Source organism: Teleopsis dalmanni, chromosome 1 (assembly GCF_002237135.1).
Source record: "Teleopsis dalmanni isolate 2A chromosome 1, ASM223713v2, whole genome shotgun sequence".
NCBI lineage: Eukaryota > Metazoa > Arthropoda > Insecta > Diptera > Diopsidae > Teleopsis > Teleopsis dalmanni.
Window position 1 is genome coordinate 215,015,122 of NC_051846.1, and position 18,460 is coordinate 215,033,581.

The 18,460-nt window shown below is 33.1% G+C and overlaps 1 protein-coding gene across 2 annotated transcripts in view; it reads right to left on the reverse strand.

Moving 5' to 3' along the window:
• The window catches only part of LOC119671948, a 60,911-nt gene that overhangs the window by 26,284 nt on the left and 16,167 nt on the right, over positions 1-18,460 (reverse strand). For both annotated transcript variants that reach the window (XM_038082851.1, XM_038082852.1), the window contains exon 3: positions 5,730-6,598. In XM_038082851.1, coding sequence (XP_037938779.1) covers positions 5,730-5,832 — 103 coding nt within the window. In that variant the 5' untranslated portion in view covers positions 5,833-6,598. The remainder of the gene's footprint in view (positions 1-5,729; positions 6,599-18,460) is intronic.

The window sequence follows — 18,460 nt, forward strand, 5'->3', positions numbered from 1 at the left end:
AATGTTTTCATGGATAGTTTCTTATAGTTCCTACTTGTTTATTTCAGCACAAGCAGTCAATTCGTAAATAACAACCACATTATTATCAAATGATTATAGCTTTTAAGCATTAAATTGAAAATATAGATGTGAGTGATATGTGGTTTTAGTAGTACGATTCCACAAACCACACAACACTTCCTGTTTTGTCATGTGTTGATTATGCAAATTGGCCACCAAGATTATGTGATTTGTCACCATTGAAGTTTTATTGTAACGATTCCCATATGATCATGTCAATGCGGAAAATTGATAAACTCTCCAGTTAAAACATTGACGTCATGCAAATATCCATCATCCATCAAACTAGCGCCAAGCTATATTTGGTTATATGTCAACAATTTTTCAAATATAACAGTAACAGTAACCAAAGGACATTGAAGTGATCGTGAATTTCACACCTAAATGATCGTGTGTTTCGTTTAATTTTACTTTCGGAATCATCAAATAGCCTTGCATCATTTAATATAACATTGAGAGTGAAAATGATTAATATTATGTAAAGTTTTCGTATATATAATTTTAGAACTTCTGTTTACCTAGCACTGTGTAATAAAAAAAGGTGAATTCTCAAGAAGATGGTACGCAATTTAAGTATAGGAGGGTGCCAGTAAACTTCATAACTTGCAAATGTTTTACTCTCTAAGCTTCATATTGATGTGCACACCCAAAATCAAATTAGGAAGAGATATTTCTTAAAATATTGTGATCAACAAGATTCCATTAACAGTGCACTTCTGCAAATTGGGTCAATACGTTAAGGTCTGGCTTCATATTATACTCTTACCAATGCATATACATATGTACATATGCCTTTGTATTGTGGATTTTTGTTTTCCAAATTCAATTTGGCAGCACATAAAGCACAGACAACCCAAGCGAAAGGAATCGAAGCAAGAATAAAATGGGATTGGTTTGCTGATGTGTAGAAGTATTGCGGTATTAAAGTGCCAAATGCTGAGCTACGGTGATGCTGATATATTGCTTGTAGAAATGTCGGAACTTTTACATCCAGCCAGAAGAAATCAATAAAATGGCCAATCACGTTCCAAGCAAGAAAATCTTATTGTGTGATGATGATGAGGATGACAATAGTTTGAAGCACATAAGGCAATGACAGCTAGTTAGGTGTTAACGATGACCCCAACCCAACAAGAACCTACAACACTAGCCATAATTTAAAGTATTGTCATTTGTCATATTTTTATTGTGAACTGCACGTTTCCGTGCGGCACTTGACATCTCAATAAACGCACTGATTTCTTTTTTAGTTTGCGAATATTTGTGCAAAACTTGAATTTTGCGTGTAAATAAGCAATTTTTCATTTACAATACACAAACCTTTTTTTTGTACTAGAATAAAGAGGATTCAGTGTATTCAGAGGAAACGCGTAAATAAGAAATTTAAAAATTACCATAAATTGAGTTGAGTGGGAGAGAGAGCCAAATGAATATTCTATTCAAATCCACAAAAGCGAGGATAATCTGCGTTTTCACCATTTTGCACAGTATCTATCAGTAGCGGAAAGCCGTGGCTCATGGACCCACCTACGTCATAGTGCCCTCGTCATATTTGACGGAAACCTTAAGAGGAAGCCGCAGTTGATACCGCAGAAAACACCAAGAACAGAAATATTAATTTCACGGCAAGATGGTGTTGAGTGTGTTTAATAAATCGTTAAAGTGTTTATAAGGACGCATTAAATGAAAGAATCAGCACGAGCGGCATTCAAGGATGTTTCGAAAACAAGCAACGCGCCGTCATGTTAAATTGAATGAAGCATGTAAACGTCTGTATTCCTGTATTCGACGGTGTGGGACGAATGTACTCGAACTTAAACACTTACGAATGTGTTGCTACGTGCATAGTTTAATTTGCACATGTGTGCTAGCTTTGACGCGCAACACGTGCTGAACAAATTTACTTAGGAATACTTCCGGCATAAGCTGCTGGCATCGCCTTCAAAAGAAAACACGCCAGTCATCTTTAACTCAGCAATAAACTTTTACTTAGAGTTTTCCACAAACAGATATGCACTTTCCGAATTTCTTATTTTGTGCCACTCACAATCACTTCTGCGAAAATCTAAAAGCTTTAAACAAAAATATGTATGTACATTAAAACTTGTTCATCCCTTTATATGTAAGGATACTACAGTTTGTGTCTTTGAAGAAAAAGCGTAAGAACGCATAATAAAATGAAATCCATTTTCCATTTTCTCATGAAGCCTTAATCAAATTTTGTACATTGGCAATTTCCCCACAATTTCTTTTTTATATTGCCGGCACCATTTACGCTCATAATGCTGCCTTTTACATCCCGTTGCAGTCCTTATTTCTGTTGCAATAATAGCGGCTTTAACTGACTTTCTGCCTTCACAGCCACAGCGTCGTCTTTATGAAATTTAAAATTTTATAATAAAAATTTCCGTTTGCATAAATCAAAAGTCGTAGTCTAGCAAACTAAAATAAACGTCCTTTCCGTAAGGCATACAGACAGACGTTCACAACAGTGTGGAAGGACATACGTAAACACACATACAAACATCCAAAACAACCAAAACACTTTCATTTAAGTGCCCTGCAGTATCTCATTCTTCTCAAAACGTAGCATGGAAGACTATAAGCGGACAGGGCGAGAGGCAATCAAAAAATAAAGAATCCCAACCAAGCCAAACCAACGAAATAGACTTCTGAGTAATTGAATTAGCCGACATTGTGAATGATTTTAAATGGGTTCAAAACAATGTGAGCGAGTTGGTTTGCGTTGGAGTGAAACGTCTTAAATACGAAGCCCCAGCCGTGACATGAACGTTGCTTGTAAACTTAATATTTGAAATAATTTTGAATTTCAATATCCTGCCATGCGTTCTTACAAAAAGCGCAAATCACTGCAACTGCAGATTCCTTGTTTTTAATGGAAAATAGCAAGTACATCGGGAGAGGAACAGCTTGCATCCGGATATTATTTCTAGTTTTATAATAACAATTAATTTTAATTTTAACCACTTTGAAGGTTTAAGTGTCGGAATTCTTTGCTTTGAAATCACAATTTTTGTACTATGTGCGGATATAAAAGTTTGCACTTGTAAAATAGCTTCAAATGGTTACTTACAATTTTCCCAAATTAAAGAATTTTCTGAAAATTTAGCGATTTTTTTTGAAGTTCAATTATTTTGAAACGTTTACCAGCACATGAACATATTTTTTCTGTTCAATATATGACAGATTATTAGTAAAAAATATATTATGGCTTGGGCTTGGTATTTTAAGTTTTTATTACATAAAAATCAGCTATTGAAATTTTAAAAAAAATATTTATATAAAAAAATGTGTGTGAAAAAGGTTGAGTTTTTAATAGAGGAGGAATTATATCATAATCAATTGCTAAGAAATGTTAACCAAACTTGAACAAACTGAATTAAAAAACTTTCTTCATTAGAGACAAAAAAAAATGTATTGAACTGAAATTTTTTCTATGAATTTCTGTTGAAATTGAATCATTTTTGAAGTATGGTATAACACCTGATAAGTACCGAAATACGATACTGTTGTAAGAAACTGTCGAGAAGAGATGATATATGTTCCACAAACGGTGACAAAGTCGAAATCGACGACATAGAACTTCATACCATATATTTAGTAAAATTGGACGTGTAATATAATTGGGAAGATTGAGCTGCGAATACTTTGTAAAACGATTGATACGAACTTATACCAATAATTATCAATACCATATATGTCTCACAATTTGTAGAATACTTGTAGAATAGAATATATATTGAGCACTGGCTTTAGCAGAGTAGAATATTAAGATCATGGTTGATATTTTGCGCTGTTATTTGTCTCTAACGGAATGGAAGATATTCCATCTTCCAAATGAAGACCAAAGTGTCAAATGTTGACAACACCATATTTGTTCAAGAACTCCTGGCCCATTTATTTTCTTTCACCACAGAACAAAGCCGGACAGTCATAGAGAATGCGCCTAGAGATTTTATCTGCCTGCTAGCAGAGTTGACATTTTGTTTTTCGGACAGAATTTTACAATAAAAAAATATAATTGAGAAATATTATAATATTTTTTAAAAATTTGTCAAATCTTTCAATGGTTTCTTTATCAACCATATAGAGAAAGTGAATATGAAAAGAATCTGTAAAGAGAATTAAATGCTGAAGCCGAATATGGCTGTATCTACCAAAATGAGGACCATATGTAAACTTAAAAGATGCGCAGATTTGGGTAATACCATCGTTGATGTAAAAACATTTTCTTTAAACGCAATAGTCTTGCTTCTAATCGTTCAAAAGTGATTGAACTGTAATAAAATATCAATCATGTTTTTTATACTAGCATCCTAATACTTGGTTCCACAATCTGTGGACTAAATCTATATTTTCTTTTTTTTATATATTTTTATCTTTATTTTTTTTTTCAAAGTACTAAATAGTGCTCAATAATTGTAAATATGCAACACATTTACTTAAAGGTTCTTTGATAATCTGCTTATTTGTTTGTGTTTTTAAAACTTAAAATAGACCCGAGGTGGTCACTAGGTTTCCATAACTCATTTCTATTCATTACGAATTATTGTGTCATCAATAAGCTTCAATTATTCAATTCAATTATATTCAATTATAACCATGCATATGCTTGTTTCCTCTTATCCTATTAATTTTCCAATCATCTTTGCAATTAAAAATAAATAATTTCAAACAAGATAATAAAACAGTTTTTATTACTTTTCTATGACATCGAAGCAGACAGTTGTGGAATCAATTCGACTGACTAAGCATTTTATTACTTGCTAAGTATCTCAAACACGTTCTAATCAAAGTAACTGCAATATCAGCCATCAGCGTCCATAACTCCGAAAAAATTTATTTGGCATTTACAAAACTCATCAGCAGAAGATAAATTTTCACAGCATAGCTCCCAAATCTTAACTGAAATTATTAATTATAATTAAGTAACGCTGGTCATAATCCTTAACTCAGATAATTATTAATAAAAATGTTATATGAAGACAGCCGAACTAAGCAAACACACATAACAAATTAAATAAATAACGAATTTTCTGTTGGTAATTATCTTCAGAGATGTTAAGCAACCAGGACCCAATAAGGGAATAACTGTGGAAAAACTGGGTAAAAATAAGAATCCAACAACAAATGCTTCAAAATTTATGTGGGTTTACAATGGAGCGAAACAATGTCGAGCTCCAATGTAAACGTAAACGTAAACGTAAATAAAGAACATAAAAGACAGAACATCAGTTAAGCAAAAGAACAGAACAGGACAGGACAGAACAGAACAGAACAGAACAGAAGAGTGGAACATCTGACAATGCAATCCATTGGAAAATTCCGATGTTAATCGCCAACAATTATTCATATTTGCTGAGTGTTTACGAGCATGGATATCTGTAGAAGGACCACCGCGAATAGAGCGTGTGCGTGCAATGAATATTTCAGAAAAATGCGATAATAAAACAAAACCTAACAGAACAGCACGGAACTGAAGCCAACTGTAATGTTTTCGTTGCTGCTGAAGTTGATGGCGTTGGCGGTGCTGCTAATAATGATGATTAAGTGCCAATGAAAGCTTAAGACACACGGATGAATAGCCGAACAGACAATACAATACAAAAGTGTGTAATTGAAAGAAGCATAGAAGGAATACCACTTACCGTGAACAGCGCTTGAGGCTTGAACAACTATCAACATCGTTAACCAGAAGCAGCAGAGGCAAAATAAACAGCAACAACGACTCGATCTGCTGCTGTGCTTCATTATTCGCACTCCTGCACTTCACTGATAACCCGCGTCACCCAGCAGCTCAACTCAGCGTTCGAACGCACCAGCATTCACCTTTGTTGCAAGTGGACCGAGGCGAGGATGGCGCGTCTATGAACAGTAACGTTACTTGTCGTTTGTTTCAATACAAAACAATGTAAACTCGTAAAAATGTTGCACAAACTAAATTAGTTCACTCGAATTGGGCGCGATTAGATTGTGTGAATTGGGTTTGTGTGAAGACGCAAGCAATGGAGGCAAAAATCGCAGTTGAAAAAGTCCTGAATAGCAGCAGCCAATTCAAGTGGAACACTTCTCTTTTAGCTGTCCACCTTCGGTTTTTTCGGAGTTGATTTAACTGTGCGGTGTATGTGGTGAGCTTGGAATTTATGGCGAACGTTTATCGTCAGTTGCGGAAGTGGTCCTTCGCTGCAGCTGAGTTGTGCACTATCAGCTTTGCCTGCGTGCGATGCACTTTTGCCCAATTGGGATCTTTGCTTCGGCTGAGATGTGCTTCCGTGGTTTCTGCTACTGTCGCTTCGGGTTTTAATTTCGTTTCAGACGCTTTCTTTATGTTCAAAATTGTTGCAGCGTCAAACCACATCTAGTTGCGCCACAGAAGCTGCCATTTAAGTCTTTTTTGGGCTTTTCCTCCTTCTGGTGTGTTATGCAATTTCTACTTTCTCTTCTTTGTCCACTTAACGTATGTTTCTCGCTTTTATTGCAATTAGTTCCCTTTTAGCAATTGTTCTCTGTGGTAGATCTGTAATGAAAGTGCAAAAAAAACCTTTATGAATAATGTTAATTTTTACATTTCGAGTTTTTAAGTAGGAAAGGCAACGATATTTTTTCAATTTATTATTTGGTTTTTATTTTTTTTCTTTTTGTTTTAATATTTTTCTTTCTTTCACCAAAAAAATGTCGACTAGGAAAAAAATGAAAAATGTTCGGCAATATTTCGTCCTTACTCAAGTCGTGCATTTTCTTAAGTGCAGCTAGTGAAATATTTGCCGGGATAAATTACAGTTTTTCACACTGCGACTAGGTCAAGAGGAAACCAAGCAAAATGGGATTAAAGCTCATAAATACCAGAAATACAATTTTATAAAAAAAACTGAAACTCTGTAAGGTGAAGTGTCGAAAAAGTAATGGTTTGTCAGATCGAAAAAGGTGTTAACCGCGACATTAACGAAGTCATGGGTACTTGATTAATGTGAAACTCTTTTTCTTCCTTTAAGTTAGATATAGGACTTTTAGTTTTTTAATATAATTCGATTTAATTAAAAAATTATTTAAAATTAGTACTATACAAAACAGTCTGAAGCTAAACATCAACCGTTTTAGAGGTGTCTTAGTACCTACAAAATATCTATCTTGTAAAAAAATTCAAATAGTGAAGGTAAGTATTATTGCAATTAGTTCTGTAATGAAAGTTATATTCAATCATTTGATTCTCTTTGTTAATCAAAGAAATATTCTACAAAAAAAAGCAAACTATATGTGAATGTCACTGATAATAAAAATGATGAAAACGTTTGGCTGCTGTAGACATTTTAACATTTTTTTCTTAATTTTCTCCAAATTCTACAACATCGGTTAAGAAACGTATTTTTCACATATACAAACATGTCACATGGCAAACACTGCTAAAGGATATTCAATCTCAAAATTGTATCTACAATTTGAACTTCAGTAATATAAACACTAAAGGGTCTTTCCTTTTAGTTTGCTACTCTCAATGGAACATATAACAAAAAGACTGCTACTGAACAGGTTAAAAGATAACCGTTAATGAGAAATACTACTTCATAAGAATAATATGGTTTTAGTGAAATACACTTCAACTACAACTAAAAGGATAGTTTTAACAAGTAAGAAAAATGGAACCAAAAATTACTTATGATCATCTTCGTCACCAAGAAATTGGAAAGATAAAGAAAATTATCTAGGTAGAACGGTAGATAATAAATTCAAATTGCAGGAGGATTTCGATCACTCTTACAAAAAAAAGCTGAGTATTAACAACAAAATGTGTATAGATAACACAAATTATATGACTTAGCCCTTTACACGAATGCATTGCTTTTGGTAAAGCGTCAGATACTCCATAAATTACTTAGAGAAAAATCTAAATGCTGATCGCAGATAAATTATGGAGGCCCACTGATATGTTAGATACAATAACATTTATAAATTAAATAAGTAAATTGTTTGGTATTGTAAATTTTATGAATAGAATTGAAATTTTCCTATGTAATTTAAATATTTTTAAGGAATTCTTTAAAAGTAAGTGAACCGTTTGACAGCTTTTATAAGCTATTTGCACACATTTGATGAGTAATTTTTTTCGAAAAAAAAACAAATTTTTTTAAATTCTAATAAACAAATTTAAATAGTTTTGCTTAGAGATGTATGTATGTTATATTATTTCAATCTAAATATATCCATATATAATGGCTTTAGCAACATTTGCATCAAAAGTTTGTGAGCCACTACACGAGCTCCCAATTTAAATGGCCATTTATCAGTGGTCATCCTGCGGAAAACAATCTGCCTCACATGTACCACAAAGTCTGGACACAATCCACAAGAAATGCTTTATTGTGTACTGGAGCAATATATTAATTTTTAGGCAAGGATTAAAGGACTTAAATTAATTAATATGGTTTTTGAAGGAATTACGCAGTAAGTGCAAAATTTATACTTATTTATTTAAATAAATAAATAGAATTTTGCATATGTGTGTCTATGTATGAATCGAAGTGGGGAACTTGTACTGGTAGTGCAGCATTCCAAACATTGCAAACTGAAAAGTTAAGCTAAAAGTTAAGTTTTCATTGTTGGACGATCACATTTTGAGCAAATTGAGCTTATTTCATATCGGATTCTATAGCAGTGTAGGCATCTGTAACTAGCAAAGAGCTAACCTCCGGGAAGCAACTGGTGACCAATGCCCAGTGCTGTCGTACACCGAATATTCACCTCCCCTTAACAAACAGGAGTGAGTTTCGTTGTTATTTTATTTTTTCGCATTCTGCTTTTTGAGTTCCTTTGAAATTGTCCTGCTTGCGCGCTTTATGTTTTGGCTTTGTCAATTTTTAAGATTTACAAGCGGAAACGGATTCGGAAGTTTAAATGTGTCTTTTTCAGAGATTTTTCAGAGTTTTTCTCGTATTTTATTCTATTGTTGTTAGTGTTACTACCATTTAGTTTTTTCTTGTATTTTTTTTTTTGTGGCCAAAATAGTTTTTAGTCGCAGAGCAGCAACTGTTGTCAAGCAAAGTCAGACAACCTAACAAAACTAATTGCGAAAAATTTTACGTACTTGAATGGAAGTAGGAAATTACAAATATGAAAAACTACAGAAACAAAGTGCACATCCAAAAGGAAGCGGAAATAAGATATTCTTCATATGTGTGCTGCACAAAAGCATAAAAAATATTTATTGATTTAATTTAGTTAAAAAAAATTCTTTAATATGTTGTTAAGGAAACTCAAGTATTCTTGCAATATTTGAAGCGTTTGACACAAGAAATGAACGAAAGATAAAATAAAATGTCACGCTTCAACTTGTTGTCATCTTTTCGTATTTTTTATTATAAAATTATTTTTCAAGCATTATTAAAAAGTTTTGATATTATATAAAAAGTCCTAAGCATTTCGTATTATATAACAAAACATACGATGTATAAGTATTTGAAGTAATTACAACCCTGCGGCGAAGTCTTACTTCAACTGGTAGTGTGCATTAGGTCTTCTTAAACATACTTTCTATAATAAATAGAATAATTATTAGAGTGCAGTGTGAATATATTATACAATTCTATAACATATGTGTTCAAAAACAGTCATAAACAGACTGTTTAAAACTAATGACACCGTCCCTTGTTTACCTTTCGCCTTGTTTACCGTTGTTAAGCTTTCTGAATTAGGTGAAACTTTATGGACCAAAGTTTAAAATCTTTTTATAATATTATTTAAAGAGATATTTGTAGAGAAGGAATAATTACCGGAACGCGAACAAAATTGATACTATTAAATAGCTCTAATAAATCACACTTTGAACTAAGAAATGCAAGTATCAACGATGATCCACATTTTTTTTTACGGGACATTTAAAATCGGCTTAACTTTCGAATTCGTCACAAAATATGGAGACACAGAACTAGAACTAATGGGGTGTTTCAAAATATACAAATAGACCAATGGTCTTGAGAAAGTCTAGAAGGCGTCGCGACGTTAATCTGCAAATTGAAAGAACAAAGAATGTCATAAAGAGTGTTATAAGTTCTAGAAAGTTTTCTATAAAAAAAAGTATTTAGACTAGAGATGGAAAATCTTGTCTACAATGAGAAAAATGGAGTGTGATTTTCACATGTTAAACTTTATCATCAAGAAAATGGAAAGACAAAGTCAAGTGTCTCAGTGGAACGCTAGATAAACAATTCAAATAAAAACATCATTTCAGTCACTGTTACAAAGGAAACTGAGTAATAAAAATTAAACAACAACGTTTCATCGCTTTGGCGTGTTGTTGGGAATTGAAATATTACTATCAGCATATCTCAACTTTTTCATAACTTTGCCAACCGTAGTCTAGCCACATTTTGCATATAATACCAGAATATAATACCAATCACTGAATTATAGTCAAAATTAGGCTAGCACCAGTTTCAGAGGAATTCATGACTTGAAGTCATAAGTCACTTAAACGTACTTACAAAACATTGATGTGACTGATATGGAAGAGTGTTACAACTGTATGAGTATGTTGTAAATGAAATTAAACGATTGACACCCGCTAGAGCTCATTGGAAATTAATTGTTACGATTAAATATTTTTGTAGGAATATAAAGTAGGAAAGTTCAGATTAATATTAAAGCCCCCAGCTTAATTATATACCTTAAAATAAGCAGTAGACACACTTTCAGATAAGTGCACTTAATGTGTATAGAAATCCACAATATTATTTAGTAAAGTAACTCAATCCAACATTGTAGTTAAGACACCCAAAAAGTATGGAGGAAAAGAATGCTGCAGTACAAAAATTAACATTTGATCAATGTCAAAGTGTTAATTAACAGCACCAAAATACGTGAATAATTGATAAAATAAGAACTGAAACGAAAAAGGAGAATACAATATGTGTTCCTACTAACTTAGTCTCCACATTACTATCTGCATTTTAAAATGTTCTATTGTGTAAAGCGATTTTAAAATATTTAGTTTTTTTTTTGAAAAAAATTAAGCATTCAAGTCTTATCTGTTTGCTTTTGAATTACGACCCCTCTACTCGGCGTACCGAATACACAAATTCTTCATAATTAAGAACCAAAAAATGTATCTCATTAAATGAAGTAAGATTGTACTCAGGCAAATGCGAATTTTCATGTTTTCAAGTTTTGTTTCGAATGTTCAATTTTCGATAATTGTTTAGAGTTTTCGATGTTGTACTGTGTTGTGTGTTGTGTGTTGTGTGAAGGCTTAATTGTTTTATCTTCTTGCGGCGCTGGCAAGAAATTACCCAATTATGCAATTTATTACACATACGAAATTGGAGATGCATTTATGCAAACTTGAGCGGATAGATACGCAAATTAAGTTAGCGTAAGGATGCGAAAGCGGAGCACCGTAAAGTCCAATGATGCGACTCACGATTAAATTTCTGCGGAAATTCGCTTTTGGCTCGCAATTTGCATACACACAAGAACCACTCATAAGGAGCAAACTATGTAGAGGGGGTGGAGCGGCGTAGGGGCGGTGATGGAAGCTTCAATGAATGTTTCCGAAATACGCTGTTGTTTATCAAATATGCATATTTTGTGTGCTCATAAATGCAAATGTCGGAAGCTATAAAATTCAAATTAGAAGAAAATTACAGAGAACCAATCAATCAAATGTGTATATTTAACGTAACAACAAAAAATTATAGGAAAAAACAAACATTTTCCTGTATGCGCAACAATTTAAGGCGAGCGTTGAGATAAAAGTCAACACAAATCCGCGTCCTACACGGAGGCAGCAAAAAATAATAAACAAATCATGCACATAAATGGAAGTCTCCTCGTACGCGCTACTTATCCGCTTCTAATGCGAAAGCTACCACACTTGTGCTCCTTCACACACACACACACACACACTTCCGCAGATACAAAATATTAAATAATGCGCTTATGTTGCTTATTTTTTGCTTTTTGGTTTTTGTTTTTTGTTTTTTGTTTATTGTTTATTGTAAATATGAAATGAAAATATCGTAAAAATGCACGATTGACTGCGCGACTTAACGGTCGTACAGACGCTGTACGTTTCAGCTTCCAACCCGAGGCGCTCGCAATTATCCGAGCACGATATTTGTTTTTATAGCCGTGTTACACGCACCATAACGAGTGCACTCAAAACATTTACTATTTACACGTTTTATGCTTTGTAGACGAGTGTAAATAATAAAAATAATTTTTAATGTTTAATAAATTTTCCTCATTTCATTTTGCTTTAAATTCTCCACTGTATGTGTGCCTTCCACTCTTCTGCTTAGTGAGATTTGGTTGTGTGTTGGCACTCGATTCAGGCATGCATGCATGATGCATGAGGGTATTAGAGGGGTCGTCATTGTGTTGTGTTTACACAACCTTCATGGCACTAGTGCTGCGTCTCGACTCAAATAATGTTTACGTACGTTTAAGTGCCTAATAGAATTTTTCTTCAAGACGACATTGCACTTGAAAGTCAGTTGTTAGAATTTGTATGTGTGTGTGGGTATGTGTGCGCGAATGTGTGAATGTGTGGGTATATACTGCAAAAACATATTTATAATGCTTAGTGGCAATATTGTGGATGCTGCACACAATGCAACAGAGTTGTGACTTTGTAGATTTCACATCTTTGATAGCCACAATTTCAATCTTTCTTGTTGCCAATGGCATAGAATAACACAACCCCCAAACGACCTCCTTTCGATTAGAGTTGAGTTCAGAGGATTGATAAGGTTTGAGGAGCTTGAATTTGCAATCACCGGTTAATATGGACACAAATGTTGTGATTTCGCCAGAGGTGAACTGTTGTTACAACTACGAGTAAAGAAAACCCGCAGCATAAACACATACAAGTTTAAATGGAGACATCGGTAATGTGTGGATAAGTAGTTCCATATTTTCAGCATATGTGCGATGTTTTAATTTATTTAATATTATTATTGATGTTAGAGGCTTGTTGCATTTGTAAAGAAGTATGTACGTATTTCGTCCTATTAGAGCCTCAACGAAGTATTAAGATCAAAATATTTAATAAAAAGTGAACAACAAAATGTGAAAAAAAAGTTTTCTGGTTTAAGTTTGGAGTTTCCTGCGATGATTATAAAAAGGTGTGCCAACTTAACTCGAATACATACATAATTCACCTACCCTTAGGTAGGTAATGCATGAACCAAAAGCAGATCAATTAGTTAAAAAGATACATCTCTCGTGATTTTTACAAGAGGCCGCATGCATTGATGAGCGCGAGAGTTCATCTGATTTCTAGATTTACTGTGCAGTAAAAAGTAAAAAGAATAGCGCGACTATATTCCTGAATATGAATATATATAATCCTGCCTTGATGTGCCGTGAGAATTAATATCGCTTTAGTGGCTTTCATCCTGTTGTGTGGTAGTTTCCACAACAATCCGGAGTTCACACATTCTGCCCTGAAGTAAAAGCCTTATTTCCTCGGTGTATTTTCTTTTTCTGTCTTTTAAACGTTTCAGATAAGTAGGGCTTTCTTTAAAACTATGTAATTGTATATATGTAAAGCCGTTCTATGAATAAAACTACTGAGCTGAAATTTGCAAGGTATAGAAAAATAAAAACATTATAATATCTCATTAAAATAATGAACGCGTTTAGATAAACATTTTAATGATAATGAAAGTCCACAAACGAAATTTTAAACTCTTTGAGCCTCCAGGATATTTATCATATTTCATGCTCTCAGATAATTATTTATTTCCATGTTTGAAAATATTTCCAGCGAGAACACGCTGTAGTTGCAATGATTAAGATGGATACTCCACAGGTACATTGCAGTTACACTAAAATTACATTGATATTAATTAAATATTAAATTATTTATGAGAATAGCAAAACACACTCAACTTAAGGTGATTGTAAAAAGGACACATATTCTTTTATTTATCAAACGAATATTCCATTATATATATTCGAAAATCGTTCGTAGCCTGTAGACAACCCACGTAAACAAAATCCATAGAAAGTAAAACATGAAATCGATTTTTAACGGATTGAAGTGGAGAGGACACCCTATTAGGGTAACTTTTGTTTTTGCTTTAACAAAAGAGTATCGAAAAAGGTAATTTCCCTAATTATGTAGTATAACATTTTTCTCTTTCTGCTCTAATAACCAAAACAGAAAAAATTTTGTTTAAAAGTTATTGATTTGTTTTTTTTTATCTATCAACTTTTTTTTGAAAAAGTTTCAATCCAAAACGTTGGGAATTTTCTTAATGCCCATCAACCAAGCAAATGACAATTTCTAATAATTCCTCTAATGATGATTAATTATTATTATTATTATTATTAAAAATTCAGTAGTTATGGAAAGAATATCATTGCATACACCGACTTTGTCTCTTAAGAACTCATGCAAACAATAAAGAATGTTTTTAATATAGGAAATTGGAAGTAATTGCTAACGGCAAGCATTTCAATTGCATTATTTTCCAACCAAATAATTTATTAAATACGATGAATTTCACAGAAACATCAAATTTGAGGTTGAAGTCTACAAAATGGAAAAAAAGCTTTAACAAAATTAGGTACCGCATGAGTGCATCTTCAAATGCTTTGTAAAATGCAAACTAGAAATCTGAAATCCTGATGGAAACGATGCGCATTAAATCTTGAGGAAACTACTTGAGTTCTAGGCAAACAATATTTTATTAAATTTATGAGCAAATCATTCGAATATAATTTTCTGTATAACATTATATTTCGACGGAATATTTTTAATATTATTATTTTATTTTGCGTTATTTGAATACCAGTTCAATGCTGGAGCAAAAACTGATGTAAAGTATCTTGTTCATCCGCACATACATATATGAATATGTACTTAAACGTGCTTGATTTGTCATGTGTGGTCGAGTGCTGGAGTGTTGGAGCGATGAAGTGGTTGTCCAAGTCTTGTCCTTTGTAATGAAAACACTCTTATTTTGAAATGCGAAGCATTTACATGATACTAATAAAACAACCAAACACAAGTAACAAATTCACTAGTTCAACATTTCATCAAAAAGTGACATGAGAGTTTATTTAAAGAAATTGACATACTAAACAGACACAGCAAAGCTGGCAGGCAATCAAGGCAGGAATGTAACCAATGACAGCAACCACGACGACATCAAAAACATCGAGAACATCAACAAACAAACAAACTTACGTACAACAGCAACGCCGACAGCAGCAGCGGCAGCCACTGAGGATGCTGCAAATGCTCACTCAAGCTGTTGTCTCTTTACATACTAGTATATGAAAATATTATTATTTTAATTACGAATATGAATAGTATAAGAGCCGCTAGAATGACATTAGCCGCTGTCACATTGCCTCGAGTCCCTCCGCCACATTTTCGGTACTTTGTTGCCAAATCGTAATGACAACGTTTTGTAGCGCCTGGCATGGAGCGCATGGCCACTGTAAACAATGAGTGCTGAGTTGTACGCTGAGGCCGTGCGGCTGGTGTGGGTTTGTGTGCCTGTTGGCGCTTAGCGTTTGGCGTTTGGCGTTTGGCGTCATTGTTTATTCAAGAAATTAAGTGTTTACAGAATTGCTAATTGTAGTGCAAAATCAATAAGCCACTTTGAACCATGGCCCATCAGCTTACAGCGCAGCCAGCACTCATCAGACGTGGACCATGTACGATATAATGTGTACCATTACAGGCTCAGACTAAGCGCTATGTGAATTATAATAAAATATTTACATAAAACAGATAGCTAAGCATATTCTTGCTTGGGTGTGCTACTCGATAATGGGGACACCACAAGTTGCTAGTACTGAAATATTTAATTAAAAATTTAAGATTTCGAACACAAATTAATGCTTTTTTATCCAAATTATTTTATTTGAAATGACTTGCTTTACATAATTTATTCATGCTATTCATTTATTCAACACGCTGTGGAGTTTTTTTTTGTTTTTTGAAATTCGGTTGATTTATCTACTCAAGTGAGAAAACTGAAGTTTATAGAAATGATTAATGTGAAGAAAATCGTTTTGCGATAGCTTCATTCAACTAAAGAAAGTTTTAAATTTAATCAATTTGAAAAGTTTACTCAAAAAAAAACAATTAACGAGAAAGGGTTGAACTACATAATTTTCAATGTTCTCAACAGGAGATTTCTGATTTATTTAATTCTCATTTTGCGCTTTAAAGCCCTCAAAGGTAAAAACTTTTCTAATTGATACTTTTATATTTCAATAGGAGGAATATTGAGTTTCAAAATCTGTTATCAAATACCTAAAAATGTTGCTGGTGAACGATAAAATCATGACGTTGATCATTCGTATAAACATATTACAAACATATTTATTACAAGTATAATTTTATCACAGGGTCCATTTGTACTAGTTTATTCCTAAACTTAATGATCGTAATAGAACTTCATAAAATTATTGGCCTCAAACGTTAGTTCTTTTTAGTTTAGTTTCACTAGGTTATATTTACAATTAATTGTAAATTGCTTTATGTACAATATATTACTAGAGTAGTATATATTTTTATGCACCCTAGTACGAATATCTTGTATTAATACCAAATCGAATATAAGTGAAATCTTTACTAATAATAATTTTATGTTTAAAGTAAAAATAAACTGCAGTTCTTTAAAATTGTAATAGAATTTTAACCTACTTTGATCTAATGAATGAAGGGCAATGATTTTCTCTTTTCTCACGACATCAATATATCAATGTCCCAGTATTTAACTCTCTGCTTAATAAGAAAGTGCAAACCACATATTTAAAGAAGCCAATTAAGAAGGAAGAAAAATATAAGACACATATATTTAAAAAGAAGAAAACAAGAAATATAGTGACTCCAAAATAGACATTAATTAAAATACAAAATATTATTAACAAAATCAAAGTATCTGGAAATGAAAATCATTTAATTTCCTTTCTTCATTCACATGTGAGCGGCTTCATTCAAGAAATTAACACGTCATTTTGAGTAAATATGTGCAGCTTTCATGTTAACGTTTAAATAGCGAATTAATTTAACAATGTTCACTGTGTACTGTGCATTGAGCGTACATGAATGTATCTGTGCACGTCTAACAGCTCGACTGTAATTAAATTTTATTTGCGAACGTTAAGGTCGCCCTTCTGCCCGACTTTAACTATCCAGCGTCATCGTTGTCGCTTGCTTAAGCGTATGAGTTTACAAAAGGAAATTTCCCAAGCATATATCGACTCAGTAACTCAGTACCAACCGACTGGAACCCAATTAGAAGTCTCATGCAAACACTGTCACACACAAAAATACTCTCACATTATCTGTTCTTACGTATATTTAACTCGACTAGTATTGCCTGTTGTCTATGTTTGTTTAATTCGAGTCTTTTAAAGCTTTCCTGCATACAGGGTACTTATAAAGGACATACAAATATGCTGATGATGTTGTACTCAGTTCATTTCTTTCATGACACACACGCAGAAACTTCTTGTTCGCTCCTCATATATAGTACGTCGGTGTCTGTGTGCAGCACTTGTGGACTTGTTACTGACATTGAATAATTTCTGTGAAAGAAAAAGGCTGGCAAAGGCTGGCGATGCTCTAACTAGGAAATGGCAATTCGACGAACTCGTTTGCCGTGTACGTGTGCTGCCTCAGCTAGATATTTCCTAATTTGAAAATTAATGAACAAATTTAATCTGCACGTTCAGCAAAGATAATTACATGTATAGTAGAACACGAGGCGAGTAACTACTATCAACGCTCGAATATGTTGCTATTATACGTTTTAATAAACTTTTATTGTGTTTACGGCAAACATGTTCCTAAACTCATAGCAACGGGGCTGTACGTTAATGCTTTGATAAGGGGTTAATCGTCATAATTTGACAGTTGATGGGAGCCACGGAAATTTGTGATTCTTTTATGTCTCAACTGTGATGCCATCATCGCTGAATAACGCAAACATGATGAAGAAGATTATAAGGGAGAGTTCAAAGATTATAAAACTTGTAAAAAGATATATTGTGGCTACAAGATACATCAGTATTTGCTGAGATTGAAACGTATCAGTCATAATGATAAGGACAAAACGCAAAACAGCCCTTTTGGCATCATTTCGATTACAGAACCTTTAAAGCCTTTCAAAATCTCTATTGACACACAATATGCGCATTGTTAATTTTGATGTTAAATTGGATAGTGGAGGATACCGAATTGAATTTTGGACAGATAAACAAAAGAGAATTAAGTTCACTTAATGGCTTGAATAAATCTTTTGTTCCTTTTTTGTTTGAACTTCCGTTTTTATTATTAACTTCTTACCTATTTTATTCTACAATTTGTAACTTAATTTTGTTAGAGTTTATTTGAGAATTACTAAAAAAAGATTTATAA